The 18,795-nt window shown below is 45.5% G+C and overlaps 1 protein-coding gene across 1 annotated transcript in view; it reads right to left on the bottom strand.

The window, feature by feature from the left end:
* PPP3CB (protein phosphatase 3 catalytic subunit beta) overlaps positions 1–18,795 on the bottom strand; it is a 91,021-nt gene that overhangs the window by 25,103 nt on the left and 47,123 nt on the right. Inside the window, exons 5-9 of the mRNA XM_065407143.1 lie at positions 14,946–15,091; positions 5,213–5,352; positions 5,033–5,110; positions 4,847–4,941; positions 4,433–4,576 (exon numbers count right to left, since the gene is read on the bottom strand). Coding sequence (XP_065263215.1) covers positions 4,433–4,576; positions 4,847–4,941; positions 5,033–5,110; positions 5,213–5,352; positions 14,946–15,091 — 603 coding nt within the window. The remainder of the gene's footprint in view (positions 1–4,432; positions 4,577–4,846; positions 4,942–5,032; positions 5,111–5,212; positions 5,353–14,945; positions 15,092–18,795) is intronic.

The raw sequence follows: 18,795 nt of genomic DNA, 5'->3' as shown, positions 1-18,795 counted from the left end.
TAACGCGTGTCTAACATCTAATATATGCACAATGGTTTCGTTTGGATTCCCGTGTGGTTTAAGGTAAAACATGGGAAGGTGAATTGGTTGGTTTATATGAAAGGGTGATGATATTTTCGGTAGGAACTTTGGGTGGGGTCATAACGTGACCTTGTCCTTGAAGAATATTGTGTAGGGAGGATCGGCCAAAAAGACCCCTATCTCACTTACTCGTCTGGCGTAAGTGATAGCGACCAAAAAATGCCACCACTTTCATGGACAGATGCAGTAAGGAACAGGTGGCTAAAGGTTCAAATGGTGGTCTGTTGATGTATTTCAATACCAAGTTTAGATCCCATGCCGGAGTGGGTTGGCAAACCTCTGGGTAAATGTTCGGTAGACCGGTGAGAAAGCGTTTAGTAATTGGATGCGCGAATATCAAGGTCCCTTCAATTCCATGATTGAACGCTGTAATGACCATGAGATGCACTTTGATCGAGTTTGTTGGAAGACCTGAGTGTTTCAAATCCAATATGTAGTCCAGCACCAGTAGTAGTGGTTCTGTAGTGGCAGTCAACTGTTTTTCTTGACATCATGAGGAGAATCTTTTCCATTTTTAAGGGTAAGTTTTACGGCATGGTTGATCTCCTGCTGTTTAGTAATATGTGTTTGACTTGTTCCAAACAGGCTAACTCACCATAATGGAACCATGCAGGAGACATGCTTTCAGATGGAGTTTCTCCAGATTTGGGTGAAGAGTGTAACTGTTGTTCTGTGACAGAAGGTCCGTCCGAAGAGGGAGCACTCATGGGGCGCATATCGCCATGTGCATCGGGTAAGGATAAGAACATGGCCTGTCTGGCCCATGTCGGGACTATTCGGGTGACTGTAGCCTTTTGTATTCATATCTTGTGTATTACTTGTGGGATCAAAGGGATCGGTGGGAATGCGTACATGAGTGTTGCATCCCATGGGATGAGGAAGGCATCGCCCAGTGATTGGGATCCCATCTCTGCTCTCGAGCAGAATAATGGGCATTTGTGGTTTGTTGGGGATGCAAACAAGTCGATGGGGGGAGGTCCCCATCATTGGAATATGGACTGCAGGACTACATTGTTCATTTCCCATTCATGCTCCCATGAGAAGTGTCTGCTGTCGAATTCTGGAAGGTAGGAGGTTAAGATGTTTATTTTGTGGTGAATGCACCAGTTCCACAGTTTCATGGCTTCGGTGCATAGCGAGTGTGATCGGGCTCTTCCTTGGCAATTGATGTAAAACATGCAGGCAATGTTGTCAGTCATTATGCAAATTGATTTGTTCTTTATCAGTGACAGGAAATGTCTGCAGGCATTGTGTACCGCGCATAGCTTGAGTAGATTGATGTGTAAGTGGGTCTCCTCAGCAGACCATTTGCCTGGAACTGTGTGTTGGTTCATGTGGGAGCCCCAGCCTATCAGGGATGTATCTGTGATAATTATTATCGGGGGAGGGTTCTACTGGAAGGGGATGCCCACACATACATTTTCTAACCTTGTACGCCAGTGTAGAGAGTCCAAGACTTTTGGCGGTACTGTTAGTCGTTTATGGAGGCTGTGCTTGCTGGGTATGTATATTGAGTTCAATCAGCTCTATAGGCAGCGCATATATAGTCTTGCGTGTCCTACCACAAATGTTGTGGCTGCCATGTGACCTAATAGTTGTAGTCCTATATGTGCGGGTTTTTGGGGGCTGCTGCTGATTACCGATATAAGGTTGGTCATTGTTGTGAATCTGCTCAGAGGCAACAATACTTTGGCCTCTATGGCATTGAGGTGTGCCCCCAATGAAGTCCAGTTGTTGTACAAGAATTAGGGTTGATTTTTGTTCGTTTATCTGCAACCCTAGATTCCTGAAGAGTGCAGCTGTCTTCTGGACCATTTATATTGCTTCTTGTTGAGTCGAGCTCTTGAGGAGACAATCGTCTAAGTATAGGAAAATCATTTTCCCTCGTTTGTGTAAATGTGCTGCCCACTACCGCAAGGGTTTTTGAGAAAACTCTTGGTGTGGTGGACAGGCTGAACGGTAGTACTCTGTATTGGAAGTGATAGTTTTCCACTGTGAATCGCAGGACTCTTCTGTGAGCGGGATGTATGGTAATATGAAAATAAGCATCTTGAAGGTCAAGGGCTGAAAACCAGTCCCCCTTTTGCTGCGCTGGTAGTATCGTGCCCAATGTGACCATCTTGAATTTTTAAGTTCGTACAAACTTGTTGAGTTTTGTGAGGTCTAAGATGGACCTCCATCCCCTGTTTTTCTGGTTCAAGAAGTAATGGGAGTAAAATCCCTTCCCTCTGTGTTGTGAGGGACCTGTTCTATGGCACCTAACTGTAGAATATGATCTACTTCTTGTCATAGCAGGTGCTCATGAGAAGGGTTCCTGAAGAGGGAGGGGGAGGAGAGTAAGGTAGGTGGGTGGGAAGTAAAGGGAATGGTATAGCAGTCGTCGGTGCTGATAATTTTTGTGATCGTTTGACTAGCATGGGTGGTGCCGTTTTGGATTTTCCCATCGGTGCTGACTGCACCGTTGGTGCTGGAAGTGGAGGCATGGTTCCTGGGGAGAGTCTCGGCACACTGTCCCTCACCAGTGAGGTAGGTGCCGTGGAGGAGACATGTCTCTTTTTATGCCTCGACTCTGTCTTCTTGTGGTGGGGCTTGGCAGAGGTCCCAGTATGGACAGTGCCAGAGGTGCCCGGAGCATCAATGGTGCTCACCCTTGTGGTTGTCGGCATCAGAGTAGCGACCTGGCAGGAGACTGCCTTTTTTTCTGCGGTGCTCTCTGCAGCGAAGTTGGTGTTCTCTTCCTCAATCTTTTAGAGGATGGCATGTCCTCTTTTGCTGAAGTCGGGGGGCCTGGAGAGGAGGAGGTCTGTTCTGTCTCAGTTTGGAGAGATTTCCCCATTAAGATCAGTTTCAAGTGGCGATCCCGGTTGCGCCTGACTCTCACTTTTAAATTATTACAGTGGCTGCACTTTTGTGGGATGTGCGCCTCACCGAGACATCGGACACATAAGTGTCCATCAGAAATTGGCATCGCTTCATGACATAAGCCGCATCTTTCGAACCCTGGGGAGCCAGGCATCGTTCAACAGTTGAATGTTCCCTGCTGTGAGGAAACTATGGGGAAGGGGAAACCAGGAGAAAACCTTTTTTTTTTTTTTTTTAAACTACTAGCAATCTAAGCAAAATTAATTATTATTAAAAACTTGCTGTCTATCTAAATTATACTATTTCTATTTTTTTTTGGGGGGGGGGGGGAAGAACTGTGAACACTGCCACAGAGCTCCATCTCAGGCCGAGGTCGGTTGGGAAGGAACTGGAGGGATCGGGTCGTGCACACGCTAAATGAGATGCCAACTGCACTGCAAGACATCTACTGCGTAAGTATGGACACTGCTACCATAAATCTCCGACTGATGGCTCCAGGACGCACCGACACCTGAAGTGTAGCAGCCACAAAGACATCTCTCGAAGAAGAACCCTATGTTCACAATTTTTACAAAACTATAATGGATTTTATACAAAGTATACCTCATGAGGTATCATTTGAAAACTCAGTTTGCTGATCATTATTGTCCTGGTAAAATGTGTGTGGCAACACTGTATACAAAGTTATAAAATGCTACTGAGACATATTCCAAGTTTAGAAAAGCAGGCACAAACCAGTTCCTCAAAAACAAAAGACAAACTGATGCCTCAGCCAGGTGTCAACAAAATCAAATGGACTATCACCTGGTTAAGCAGCCATTCTTTGGCAGGAAAAAGGGTGAGAGTGAGAAATTTACAACTTGACAAAGAAACAGTTGGAAGTTCCCATCCCACAGACTGTCTCCTGAATCCCAGCTGGAGATGATTCTCAAAGAGGAAGAAAAGATAAAAATGGGGAACAGATGCCCCAAATCATCTCTCCATTTCTACTCATGGCATCGACAACACTTGAAGAATAAAATAAGCATCATCGGACTGGGGAGGGATCCTGGCTGAAAGATTCAACCAGTAAAACTGCTAGAACATATCGTGAGAGAGAACTTTATGCTTTGAATTCACTTAGCTTGTTAAGTTAGGTATCAGTTGCGTTTTACCTTTTATTTACTTGTAACCAATTATGACTTTTATGCCTCATTATTTGCAGTCACTTAAAATCTATCTTTCTGTAGTATTGTTTTATCTAAACCAGTGTGTGTTTGGATTGAAGGGTTTGGGAAACTTCATTTGAGATAACATTTGTGCATATCATTTTCTATTAATGAAATGACGGACTTTATATGACCTTGCATTGTCCACGAGGGGCTGGGCAGTACAAGACGCACACTTCTAGGGGAAAATCTGGGACTGGGAGTTTGCTGGTATTGCCCTGCAGCATAATTCATGGGTGGCTGGCTATAGCACTCATATAATATAGCTGCGAGTGATTTACATGCTGGAGGCTGGGTGTAGGCAGAGCAGGAGTGGTTGCTCTCACAGCAAAGCAGTGTAAAAGGCATCCCAGGTTGGAGAAATGAGGGGACGGAGCTGTCTGTCAGTCCAGATTGCACCCTGGGTAATGTCACAGTGGGTTCTTCTAAAAATGAAAAGCACACTTGGTTTTATCATTTCTGGATGTCATCATTATGAGAGATCATCAGTTTATTTTACACATTCAAGTAATTATGCCCATATGTGTTTTACATATTGTATTAGTTTGACTCAAAAGGCTTGGATTTTTTTCGCTCTACCAGTAACACCATACAAAATTGATTCTGTATGGTGATTTTGTATGCTGTTACTGTTAGACTATTTTTTTGGAAAGAAGTTTTAATTTAATATAATCTCCTTAGCACTAAATTCTTACCTTTATTATTGTAGACATCCAAGTAATTAGGTGCCGAAAAAATTGTTATTAATGATGGGAAACCTGTAGTTTGGCTTTTTCTGTACATTCTATAGCTGTAAAACAAACAACTTAATTTGCATCATAAAGTAATAAATGATTATTTTGTATTGTTGAATAATTTCTGTAAGGGCATAAAACACTTACCCTGCATCTTGTGCTTCATGAGCTCTAATTATCGACAACAAATTATTATTTTGCAAAAATTCACAAACTGCTGGATAGCTGTGAAATGAAAACAACTATGAGTAAAATCTTTATTTTTTTTTTTAGTAAAGTGTAACTCTTAGTACTAAAATGTCAATTAAATCCTAGATTTCTTTTTACCTATAAAAATATGAGCATCCCCTGACTGTATTATGACTGAAGTGTTCTTGTGATTTTTCATTTCCAAAATCTTCTGAGGGATCTGACCACAATAAGTCACACATTGGTCCAAATGCAGGAGGCTCTTTGAATCTATCTAGCTGTTTAAAAAACAAACACAAAGTTGATTTAAATATTATATAGGTCAGTTTTGCTTCTTACCTGTACAGTATAGACATCCACCAATGCCAAAGCATTACAAAGTAAATGCTACCCACCACACGAGAGAGGTAGGCTCTATAGAAGCGTGTTTCCTCTTCTCTGTAAGGCAGATGCATGCCAAAAAAACAAGAGGAAGATTTGAACATACAACAATTGAGAATAATGAAGATAATTAATTGTCAGAAGAGGCGAGGGATCCTCCAGACTGATGGATGTGTATGTTATGAGAACGTAAATTTACAAAGGAACAAAATTGTCCTTTTCTCAGGCACACTACATCTACCAATTTGAAGACACCACTGGGAATTAGTAAGCAGTAGCAGCACAGAAAAAATGGAATAAAAGGGAATTAAGAAGAACTACCAGCCAACACGACCAGACAACCAAATGCAGCATCCGAAGAAACATATCCACATTGGACAGTTTAATCAAGGAATGAAGAGATGACCACCTAGGATCTCTGCAGATTTTTTTTTCATACAAAGCTTTATTGCTCTGCCATAACATTGCTGTGGACCTCATGGAATGGGCCTTGACCATTTTTGGAGGCGGCTTCTTACCTTTTCTTTAAGAGGCTTCAGAGATATCCTTTCTGACCCATTTGGAAACACTTACTTTAGTGGCTCTGTTACATTTCCAGTGACCATAGTGAAAAGTTACAGGACTAACTGTATTAGCTATCAGGAAGAGAAGCCTATTATCCCCTGTGAACCAGACACTAAAGGAGAATAAATGCACAACACAATGAAACAATGGTTATGTATAAGACTAACATTTAGTCATGGGCATTTTTAGTTGAAGTCATGGATAGCTCACAGGCAATCAACAAAAATTCACGGCCCTGTGACTTGTCCATGACTTGTACTATATACTCCTGACTAAATCTTTGGTGTCCTGGGAGGTTCCAGGGGGTGCAGCTGGCTGCTCTGGAAGAGGGCCTCTGGGGCACCCGCTGGTGCTGGGAGGGGGGCGGGGGGGCAGCCCTGCGGGCCCAGGACCGCAGCAGCCGCAGGTAGGGGGAGGCAGCCCCACCAGCCCGGACCGCAGCAGCTGCAGCTGGCGGGAGGCGGGACCACGGAAGGCGGCCCCGGACCGCAGCTGGAGGGAAGCAGCCAGGGACTCCCACCACTGGGAGGGCAGCCGAGAACTGCTGCTGTTGGGGGGGGGGAGGGGGGTGTTGCAGCTGGTCCCGGGGCTGCCTGAGCTGCTTGGGCAGCCCTGGATTCAGTCACAACTGCCAGCTGCAGAAGTCACGGAGGTCCTGGAAAGTCACGGAATCACTGACTTCCATGACCTCTGTGACAGACTCGCAGCCTTAGTTATGTATATACAAGTAGCCCCATTTTACAGACAGCATAGAAAAGGACAAAGATGTGGCAGGTTCTCAGAGGCAGTGGGGCTAAGTGGATGGTACTTATCTCTGCTATATTAGAGAGCTGGGTTCTAGTCTCATCTTGTGTAATATCTTAGTGGGGGTATGAGGCAGTGCTTAACAGCAACAGTTGTAAAGAGTACAATATTGTAAACATCAATCAGCAAAAAAGTGAGTTTAGAACTCATTCTCTCCTAGTTCCTAGTCATTTGCATTTATCTCTGCTCCAGAGGATCTCATCCCATTCCCGGGCGGTGGAAGGGCTTCTGCGCCATTTGGTGTCCCCAAGAGTGGAGGACTGTTTGGTCGTACGTTGGGTCCAGCAGGGGTTGTTGGGGGTCATTCCAGATGGGGGTCTCTCCTTTACTTCTCCATTGTTAATACTGCTGCTTTGGCAGTAGCTGGGGTAAGTTTCTGTTCCCAGGGATTTCTAATGCAGCTGCTTATGCTCCTGTGATTGTTGCCACTAGTGCCACCCAGTCTTAGGCCTGGTCTACACTAGGAGTTTATGTCGAATTTAGCACCGTTACATCGAATTAACTCTGCACCCGTCCACACCACGAAGCTATTTAGTTCGACATAGAGGTCTCTTAAATTCGACTTCTGTACTCCTCCCCAACGAGGGGAGTAGCGCTAAATTCGACATGGCCATGTCGAATTAGGCTAGGTGTGGATGGAAATTGACGGTAATAGCTCCGGGAGCTATCCCACAGTGCACCACTCTGTTGACGCTCTGGACAGCAGTCCGAGCTCGGATGCTCTGACCAGCCACACAGGAAAAGCCCCGGGAAAATTTGAATTCCTTTTCCTGTCTGGACAGTTTGAATCTCATTTCCTGTTTGGACATCGTGGCGAGCTCAGCAGCACTGGCAACGATGCAGAGCTCTCCAGCAGAGATGGCCATGCAATCTCAGAATAGAAAGAGGGCCCCAGCATGGACTGATCGGGAAGTCTTGGATCTGATCGCTGTGTGGGGCGATGAGTCCGTGTTTTCCGAGCTGCGATCGAAAAGACGGAATGCAAAGATCTACGAGAAGATCTCTAAAGCCATGGCAGAGAGAGGATACAGCCGGGATTCAACGCAGTGCCGCGTGAAAATCAAGGAGCTGAGACAAGGCTACCAGAAGACCAAAGAGGCAAACGGACGCTCCGGATCCCAGCCCCAGACATCCCGTTTCTACGAGGCACTGCATTCCATCCTAGGTGCGGCCGCCACCACTACCCCACCACTGACCGTGGACTCTGAGGATGGGATATTGTCGACGGCCGGTTCCTCGGAGATGTTAGCGGATGAGGAAGATGAGGAAGGAGATGAGGAGGACGAGGCAGTCGACAGCGCTTACAACGCTGATTTCCCCGACAACCAGGATCTCTTCATCACCCTTACAGAGATCCCCTACCAACCGTCCCCAGGCGTTAACCCGGACACAGAATCAGGGGAAGGATCAGTCAGTAAGTGTTTTAAACATGTAAACATTTATTTTTAACAGAACAGGAATATTAACTATATTAACAATGGGTTTTTCATGATTAGTTTGCCCTAGGGGCTTAACGTTTCAGTCCTTGGCAGTGCAACTACTGAAAAAAAATCTAACAATGTCCGGTTTAGCATGATTGTTTTGCCCTTGGCGCTCTACTGTTTAGTCCCTGCCAGTGCAGCTACAGTAAAATCCGGTCTATATGTCCTGGGATAGAGCAGAAATCCTCCTGGGACATCTCCACGAAGCTCTTCTGGAGGTAATTGGAAAGCCTTTGCATCAGGTTCCTGGGGAGAGCGGCCTTATTGGGTCCTCCATGGTAGGAAACGTTTCCGCGCCAGGAGACAATCAAGTACTCGGGTATCATTGCCTTGCAGAGCATGGCGGCATACGGCCCTGGTCTTTGCAGGCTTTCCCGAAGCATCCGTTCTTTCTCCGTCTCTGAAATCCTCATCAGAGTGATGTCGCTCATGGTGACCTGCTTTGAATTAGGTAGGGGAATGTTAGTATTGGGACTGCTTGCCTGTTCCTTTACAGAACTGTAACCGGCGGTTTAGAGCCACGCAGTGGAGGCGGGAGAGGAGCAGCATACAGGGAGCTTTCCCTGGGACAGCCGCGAGGGGGTGGGACAGGGGCAGAGTTCATGCTTGCCGGATTGCTGGCAGCAGGGACTGGCATTGCTTTGAACGTGAAAGGAGGCCAGTGCTATTATTAAAGTTTTAAGCAGCCACAAGTCTACGGCTTACCATGTCAGCCTGTTACCCAAATTCCGCTGTCCTGTCCCGCTTGCCTGATCTGCACTGCAAGACCCCAGGCACTGAATGGGAAGGCCGAAAATTCGACCTTGTCCTGAGTGCGCATGCGATAGGTGCTGTGCATGGTCTTGTTCACAGAGAAAGACTATGTTCTTTGTCCACAAAAAAATTTATCTTTCTGAGGAATTCACTCCCTTTTTCAAATCCCACAGCTGCGACTGTCTCCCGACCTACCCTGGCATCACACTCCCAGAGGCTAGCGCAGATTAGGCGTAGGAAGAAGAGGACACGGGAGGACATGTTCTCGGAACTTATGGGCTGCTCCCGAGCCCAGGCAGCCCAGCAGACCCAGTGGAGGGAGAACTTGTCCCAAATGCACCGATCACACATGGAACGGGAGGAGAGGTGGCGGCAGGAAGACCAGCAGGCGACTCAAACGCTGCTTGGACTAATGAGGGAGCAAACGGACACGCTCCGGCGCCTTGTGGATGTTCTGCAGGACCGGAGGCAGGAGGACAGAGCCCCGCTGCAGTCTATCTCTAACCGCCCTCCCCCGCCACAAAGTTCCATACCCCCCTCACCCAAAGTCCCAAGAAGGAGGGGCGGCAGAGTCCGTGAAAACTTTCACTCCACCCCTGCAGACTGTTCAAGTACCAGAAGGCTCTCATTCCCCAAAATTTGATAAGTCCTTTCCTTCCCGCCTCACCCAAGCCCCCGTCCCAGTTTCATCCCCCAGTTTCATGTGTAGTTGCTAATAAAAAATACGTTTCTGTTAATTACTGTTTCCATCATGTTCTTTTAGAGGAGAGTCTGTTTGAAGGGGGGGAAGGGGGTTGGTAATTGGACAGGACAGTCACCTTTACCAGGGTACAGATGCGGGGGCAGGTTCAGCAGCAGGGCACACACACATTGCAGTCACTAGTTACCCTGGTCAGTCTGGGAGGTGGTTTTCATATTCAGTGTGTGTGTGTGGGGGGCTATGTGACTTTGTGGCGGGGGAGGGCGGTTAGAGATCTTATGCAGCGGTCCTTATCCTGGATCACAGAGCCACGCAGCAGGGGATCTGTAACCGTCCTCCCCCTGCCACAAAGTCACATAGCCCACACACACAGAGTCCCGGAGCAGGAGGGGTGGAAGGCTCCGTTGAAACAACCAGTCCACCAGTGCGGAGCCTGTCATTCCTGGAATTTAGAAGCGTCCTTTGCATCACTACACTACACCCGCTCCCCACCACAGTAGGCGTCCCAGGTTCAACACTTTACCGCGAAAACAGTAATAAAGAAAACGGTGTTCATTAACAAATTTCAAGTGATTTTATTTTTAAACGTGTGTTGGAAGGGGGGGAACGTGGTGAACGGGGTATGTAACTGGAGAGGATAGTGAACATATACTGGGTAAAGAAACGGGGGCAGGTTCAGCTTCTCTGTACAGAAACTTAATAGTCACAGGTTACCCTGCTCACTCAGGAACCTAGCTTTCAAAGCCTCCCGGATGCACAGCGCGTCCCGCTGGGCTCTTCCAATCGCCCGGCTGTCTGGCTGGGCGTAATCAGCAGCCAGGCTATTTGCCTCAACCTCCCACCCCGCCATAAACGTCTCCCCCTTGCTCTCACACAGATTGTGGAGCACACAGCAAGCTGCAATAACAATGGGGATATTGGTTTCGCTGAGATCACAGCGAGTCAGTAAGCTTCTCCATCTCCCCTTGAGACGTCCAAAAGCACACTCCACCACCATTCTGCATTTGCTCAGCCGGTAGTTGAAGAGTTCTTTTTCAGTGTCCAGGGCGCCTGTATAGGGCTTCATGAGCCAGGGCATTAGCGGGTAGGCTGGGTCCCCGAGGATGACTATAGGCATCTCCACATCCCCAAGAGTTATTTTGTGGTCCGGGAAATAAATACCTTCCTGCAGCCGTCTAAACAGACTAGAGTTCCTGAAAACACGAGCGTCATGAACCTTGCCCGGCCATCCGACGTTGATGTTGGTAAAACGTCCCCTATGGTCCACCAGTGCTTGCAGCACCATTGAAAAGTAGCCCTTTCGGTTAATGTACTGGCTGGCCTGGTGGTCCGGTCCCAGGATAGGGATGTGAGTTCCATCTAATAGCCCCACCGCAGTTTGGGAATCCCATCGCGGCGAAGCCATCTATGATGACCTCCACGTTTCCCAGGGTCACTACCTTTGAGAGCAGTAGCTCAACGATTGCGTTGGCTACTTGCATCACAACAACCCCCACGGTAGATTTTCCCACGCCAAAGTGGTTCGCGACTGACCGGTAGCTGTCCGGCATTGCAAGCTTCCAGAGGGCTATGGCCACTCGCTTCTGGACACTCAGGGCTGCTCGCATCCGGGTGTCCTTGCGCTTCAGGGCAGGGGACAGCAACTCACAAAGTTCCAGGAAAGTCCCCTTCCGCATGCGAAAGTTTCGCAGCCACTGTGATTCATCCCACCAGTCCGTGCTTGTTTCCCGGGCCCAGAATCGCCGTTCCACAACATCAACATGACCCATTGCCACCATGATGTCCTCGGCGCGGGGTCCCGTGCTTTGTGACAGGTCTCTGCCACTCTCAGACTTCAGGTCCTCACCGCGCTGCCGTAGCCTCCTCGCCCGATTTCTCAGGATCTGCCTCTGGGAAAGGTGGATGATAAGGTGCGAGGTGTTGACAACGGCCATAACTGCAGCGATGGTCGCAGCGGGCTCCATGCTCGCAGTGCTGTGGCGTCCGCGCTGTCACTGACCAGAAAAGTGCGCGAAATGATTTCCCGCCGGCGCTTTCAGGGAGGGAGGGCGGGAGTGACGGTTCGATGACGACAGTTACCCAAAACCACCCTCGACACATTTTTTCCCCCAGAAGGCATTGGGGGCTCGACCCAGAATTCCAATGGGCAGCGGGGACTGCGGGAACTGTGGGATAGCTGCCCACAGTGCACCGCTTCCAATGTCAATGCTTGCCCCGTTAGTGTGGACTCACAAAGTCGAATTACTGTCCTTAGTGTGGACACACACGTTCGACTTTGTAATATCGATTCCACATATTCGATTTAAGTAAAATCGAACTACTCTCATAGTATAGACATACCCTTAGAACGTTCAGGGTGTTTGGTGTGCTACCAAAATTTATCTGTACAAAACAAGCCAGAGACAGGAAATGAAGATTTTCAAGAATTTATAACTCAGCCAAATGTGAATGGAATTTCTTGGCACATGCAAAAGGCACTTCCCCAAACCCAGGGCTATTCCCCTGCTGTGATCAAAGCCCTGCTGCACACAATGGAGGTCTGAGAGCTTCTCAAAAGAAGGTTCTAAGAATCTTTTACAATGGAAGATGTTGAGCACCATCAGCTCCTACTACATTCCGTGGAACAATGTTATTGCTGATCCCAGAAAAAAAATTGTTTTTGCTCCTACCTTCTATTGTCTGGAACCTGGATTCTTAGCTGGGTTTTATTGGCTGACTGCTAACATTCTTGGTGACAGGAGAGGCAAGCTGTTTCTCCAACAATAATTTTATTTTTAAAAATAAATTGATGGGCTCCCTTTTTGAAAATCATCCCAATTTCTAGCGACAGAACCTGCCTCACTTTCAATATTTCCTAAGGTATCTGAATGAGTATTGTCCATTATAGCTACTACCACCTTTGTATGACAAGACATAAGCTTCGGTACAAGCAGTCATCCTTAAACGTTTTTCTTTTGTCTGTGACCTCCAAAGTCCAGTTTCCCCAACAGGGTCAACAAAATGTTATCAATTTCTCCTAAGGCATCACACAACTCATAGGTGACAAAAAAGTAGACCAGGAATTTTTTTGGAACGATGACTGACTTGGTTTTTCATTTTTCATGCAGTTGGCTTGTCACCAGTCACATGATTCTTCCTCCCCATCCCTTTTAAAAGACGACCTGCCCACACGGAGTAAAGGAAGACCTCCTTTCAGGCCCTTTATTACTTGCAGATGACCTGGTAGAAGCAGTGGTGGATTCTCCACCAGATAATGGCATCTTACTGGTTCCTCAGAAACTGATTTTTTTTATTCCAAGTTGATTAGTTTGAAATTAGAAAGTTTAAATCCAAGCATAAAATGCTTCTGACCTCAGACTTTATGATAATGTTGCAAAACTTGAAATAATCAATACCACTCTTGTGAAGGAGGAACCAAATGCTACAGTCAAGATATCAGATGAAAAAAGGTCAGTTAACTGCAAACTGAAGAGAAATATTCAAAGAGAAAGCAACAGAAGATTAAAAATTTTAATATGATAGGATCATCACCACCTGACATCAACATTCCATGTGAGGTAAAACCATTGACAAATAAGTAGGAGTTATCAGACAGAAGGCTTGATATCATAACACTTGTATTCCATTAAAATGAAATAACTGATACACTAAATATTTAATAGCACAATTTTTTAAAAACATATTTTCATCCTCCTTAATTACTGATATAACTACATCACTTTCCATATGAACAGGACCACTTCAAGAGGTTGCTAGGCAAACAAGTACTCTACCAATTTTCCATAAGAGTAACTCAGATTGTTGTACTATCACATTATATTGCAACTTTAAAAGTCCAAGGGTTTTTTGAGAAAAAAAAATATATCCACACTATCAAGATAGCAACACACAAATTTTCAAATTAAAATGACACTGACATTTCAAAAGAAGTTTTCTTATGACAAGAAAACAAATCAAACTATAGAGTCTGATTCATTTTGTACATTCTTCACATGTTATAGCTATATTTAGTGAGAGCTATCCTACTTTAAAACTGAACTCTGCTTTTACCAAGTATTTCTGGTTCTCAATATGAATTTTGCTTTTCTGAATAAACTCAAGACAGTCAGATCAAAACAGTCATGTGGATTTCTAATATTTCTTTCATATATAAACCCATTATAAAAGTTTTGCCAAAAGTTAGAGGCAATACGTTAGATAATGACAGTAAACAAATACCAAATGATATAACTTTATAAAAAAATTTAAAGTATTTAAAATATAATTCTACATCAAGCTGTCAAACTAACACAACAAACTTATTTACTTTGATATAAATAATAGCTAACAAGAACTAAAAGACTTTTCATATTTAAGTTTAGAGGGATAAATTAAACTTGATCTTTAATACATCGATTGATTTTTAAGGCAACACTTAGCTTTTAGGAGCTCAATCCTGCAAAGTGCTAAGAATTCTAGCCCTTCTCCAGAAAAGAACTTAAAGCGTGTGCATAAATTAAAGAGCAAACTCTAAATTTCTTGGTGCAATTACATTACTCTAGAAACTAAGTTGTTTAACTGCAATTATGTCTATGTGTTTGATATAATAAAATCCATGATTACTCATAGAATCATAGAAGATTAGGGTTGGAAGAGAACTCAGGAGGTCATCTAGTCCAACCCCCTGCTCAAAGCAGGACCAACCCCAACAAAATCATCCCAGACAAGACTTTGTCAAGCTGGGCCTTAAAAATCTCTAAGGATGGAGATTCCACCACCTCCTAAGGTAACCCATTCCAGTGCTTTACCACCCCCTAGTGAAACAGTTTTTCCTAATATACAACCTAGATCTCCAATGCAACTTGAGACCATTGTTTCTTATTCTGTCATCTGCCACAGAGAACAGCCTAGCTCCATCATCTTTGGAACCCCGCTTCAGGTAGCTGAAGGCTCCTATCAAATCTCCCCTCACTCTTCTCTTCTGAAGACTAAATAAACCCAGTTCCTTCAGCCTCTCCATCTTCTTTGCAACAAAAAAAATTAATAAAAACCCTGCCCCTCAATCCAAGTGTCTGGATCCTGTTTTGTGCTTACAAAGAGCCAGTAAAAACTAGAAACTAATATACTGACATTTTCGAAGAGTGACATTTGAAAGGAGTCTCACAAATCCTCCACCCCCACTTTTTTAGAAATACACAAACATACTCACTCTCTTAATGTCATCTAGTGTGTTTATTTCTGGTGAAAGTCCACCATGAACACAAAGAAACTGTTGGTTTAAAAGTGCAGCAAGAGGGAGGCAATCAAAAGCTTCCATACAAGCATCATAGACTCTTTCTGAATACTTTATTTTACCTGTAGAGAAGAAAAAACAAACCATTAAGACTTACACAACATGAAGAAACTGCTTTATTGGTGCTTTCAAATTTTAAAACATTTTTATATGGCAAATACTAAAAATAGAAAAATGCACATTTTAATAAGCTTAAAAATCAAGACATAGGAAAGCTGCTTCAAGAAAAATGCCTTTCCAAAACTTTAAACTTATACTTCCCTCTTCCTCTGCATCCTCAAATATAAAATATGGACAAAGTTTTATTACCAGGGTGGATAAAAATCAATGATTTAAAAAAAAAAATCAGATTGTTTTTATTTAAATTGGATATTTTTGATAAAATGCTTTTTGAGGAAAAAACCTATCTAAAAATAGTTTTAATTAAGATACATTATAGCTCAAAGATATCTCTTCATGGAATAGGGATTATAAATTCTAATTCTATAGTATGAGACAATATAGTCATGTAAGTTTTAAGAAAAGTTTTGTAAATGAGTTCCAATAGTTCATGGATTAGGGACCCAATCTTATGGAGTTCCAGGGACTTCTGTATAAATTATTTAGGTTAACCTTTCTATCTACCCAATGAGACTCAGTGCTCAGTGTAGAAGATATCATCAGAGATGCTTAGTTTTGCAGTTCTCAAACTGTGGATTTGTGCCTCCAGAGATAACATGCTTGTTAACAACAAAAATGCTTTTAAATACACAAATAAATATATAGAGGTGAGAAATAACAGACCTCAACCCTATTGTCCCTCTGCAAATTTGTGTACACAGGCCGTAAAAGAGACCCAGTTTGGGAATATTTTAATGAAGTTCCTCTACCTGTGGGTAAGACAGGCATGCGTGCAAAATGCAAACAGCGTAATAAAGAAATGCAAGGCCTGGTTGCCCGAATGAAACAACATCATGAGAAGTGTTCCTTCTCAGGAGGAAGCTGCGTTGAAGATGATGAAAGGAACATGTCTGAACATGAAGGATCTTCAGGTTGGTAAACTTCTTTATTTCATACTTCTTTCTTAAGGACTGCCTGTCTTCCTTCTGGACTATTCTTGAATTCTCATGTTTGAGCAAAAAATATAGTTGTTACTCTATGGTACTATCATTTTAGATGCAGTTGTGATAAAAAATAAATAGCTGAAATAGGCAGATCTTCCTTTTACAATTTCACCTTTAAAGTAGTACTGAGTGTCAGTGAATGCAATGAGTAATACTAAATGAGCAGTATGGTAATAATAAAATAACTGCACTGATTTATTTTGTTTAGGAGAATCCATCCTCAACATACAGGATTCTGAAGACTATCCACCTTCAAGATCACCATCATTTTCCATAGTTTCAGAGTTATCTGCCAATGATAGTGTTTCAGGCACATCACGTACGTCACATAGCCACAGCGAAAAGAAAAAATAATCTCCATCATCCAGAAACAACCATAGATAAGTTTGTGATAAGAAAAGACGGTTACTTACCTCTCGTAACTGTTGTTCTTCGAGATGTGTTGTTCACGTCCATTACAATTAGGTGTGTGCGCGCCACGTGCACGGACGTCGGAAACTTTACCCCTTAGCAGCTCCTGTCGGGACGGCAGGGGAGCCCCCCAGAGTGGCGCCCTTATGGCAGAGTATATAGTACTCTGCCAGCCCAACCCCCCTTCGGTTCTTTCTTGCCATTGACTCAGAGGGGAAGGGGCGTGGGTATTGTAATGGACGTGAACAACACATCTCGAAGAACAACAGTTACGAGAGGTAAGTAACCGTCTTTTCTTCTTCGAGTGATTGTTCACGTCCATTCCAATAAGGTGACTTGCAAGCTAACCACTGGAGGAGGGTAGGAGGCATGGAACGATTGACTGAAAAACAGCTCTGCCGACCGCCGCATCATCTCTGGCCTGTTGGTTGACAGCATAGTGAGCTGTAAACGTGTGCACTGAAGACCATGTGGCTGCCTTGCAGATCTCCTGGATGGGGACCTGAGCCAGAAAGGCAGTCGAAGATGCCTGCGCTCTGGTTGAATGGGCCGTAATCGCTGGGGCTGGGACCTTGGCCATCTCGTAGCATGTGCCAATGCGGTCTGTGATGCAGGACGATATGCGTTGCGCAGAGACTGGAAGGCCATTCATTCTATCGGCTATGGCAACAAACAATTGGGTTGATTTGCGGAAAGGTTTTGTGCGCTTTATGTAGAACGCTAAGGCTCTTCGGACATCCAGCATGTGTAGGCTGTGGTGTCTCGGGCTGATATGGGGTTTTGGAAAGAACACAGGCAAGCAAATGTCCTGTCCCATGTGGAATTCGGAGACCACCTTGGGGAGGAATTTGGGGTGCGGTATAAGCTGCACCTTGTCCTTATGAAACACTGTGTAAGGGGGTTCGGAGGTGAGAGCTCTCAGCTCGGACACCCTCCTTGCCAATCTAATGGGCACCAGGAACACCACCTTCCAAGAAAGGTAGAGGAGGGAAGAAGTGGCCAGGGGCTCAAACGGTGAGCTCATGAGTTTGGAGAGGACCAGGTTCAGATTCCAGGTTGGGACTGGTGGGCGAGAATATGGGAACACCCTCTCCAGCCCTTTGAGGAATCGCCCCACCATGGGATTTGAAAACACCGAGCGCCCAGACTCCCCTGGATGGAAAGCTGACATGGCTGCCAGGTGCACTCGGATGGACGAAAGGGACAGACCCTGTTGCTTAAGGTGTAGGAGGTCGTCCAAAATAACCGGGATAGGAACTTGGAGCGGTTGAAGGCGCTTGGGTTCACACCAGCAGGAAAACCTTTTCCACTTTGCCAGGTAGGTAGTCCTAGTGGAAGGTTTCCTACTACCGAGGAGAATCTGTCTCACTGATTGAGAGCACTGGCTCTCCCTGGGATTTAGCCACGGAGTTTCCAAGCCATGAGATGTAGAGACTGCAGGTTCGGGTGGAGAAAGCACCCGTGATCAGATCCGGGTAGAGAGGCAGGGCTATCGGGGTCTCTACAGACAGCTCTAGGAGGGTCGCGTACCAATGCTGCCGCCGTCAGGATAGGGCAATCATGATTACCGTCGCCCTGTCCCTGCAAATTTTGAGAAGGACCCGGTGGACCAGCGGGATAGGAGTGAAGGCATACTTCAGCCCCTTGCCCCGCGGTATTAGGAACACATCGGCAATCAAGCCCGGACTGTGGTTTTGGAATGAGCAGAACTGAGGGCACTGTGTGTTGCTCTTGGTGACGAAGAGGTCTACTTGGGGATAACCCCACCTTTGGAAGACTGACTGTATGAGGTCCGATCTGACTGATCACTAGGGCACGTGATGTGACCTGCTGAGGCGATCCGCCAGCTCGTTTTGTACCCCTGGAAGATAGGATGCTTCCAGCTGAATGGATCGGGCTATACAGAAGTCCCAGAGGAGAAGAGCCTCGCGGCAGAGGGGTGAGGAGCGGGCTCCACCCTGTTTGTTTACGTAGAACGTGGCAGTGGTGTTTTTTGTCAGGACTGTCACGCTGTGACCTTGCAAAGTGTCGTGAAAAGTTTGGCAGGCCAGACGAACCGCCCTGAGCTCCTTCAGGTTGATATGAAGAGGTATCTCGTCCGTCGACCACAAGCCTTGTGTCTGCAGATCCCCTAAGTGTGCACCCCAGACCAGCTCTGATGTGCCTGTTACTAACATCAGAGAAGGTTGGGCTTGGCGAAGGGGACCCCTGCACAGACCCTTGGTCAGTCCAGCCACCAACGCAGGGATTCT

This window comes from Emys orbicularis, chromosome 7, assembly GCF_028017835.1.
Source record: "Emys orbicularis isolate rEmyOrb1 chromosome 7, rEmyOrb1.hap1, whole genome shotgun sequence".
NCBI lineage: Eukaryota > Metazoa > Chordata > Testudines > Emydidae > Emys > Emys orbicularis.
The sequence above is the reverse complement of the archived record's forward strand: the minus strand, read 5'-3'. Positions and strand labels throughout refer to the sequence as shown.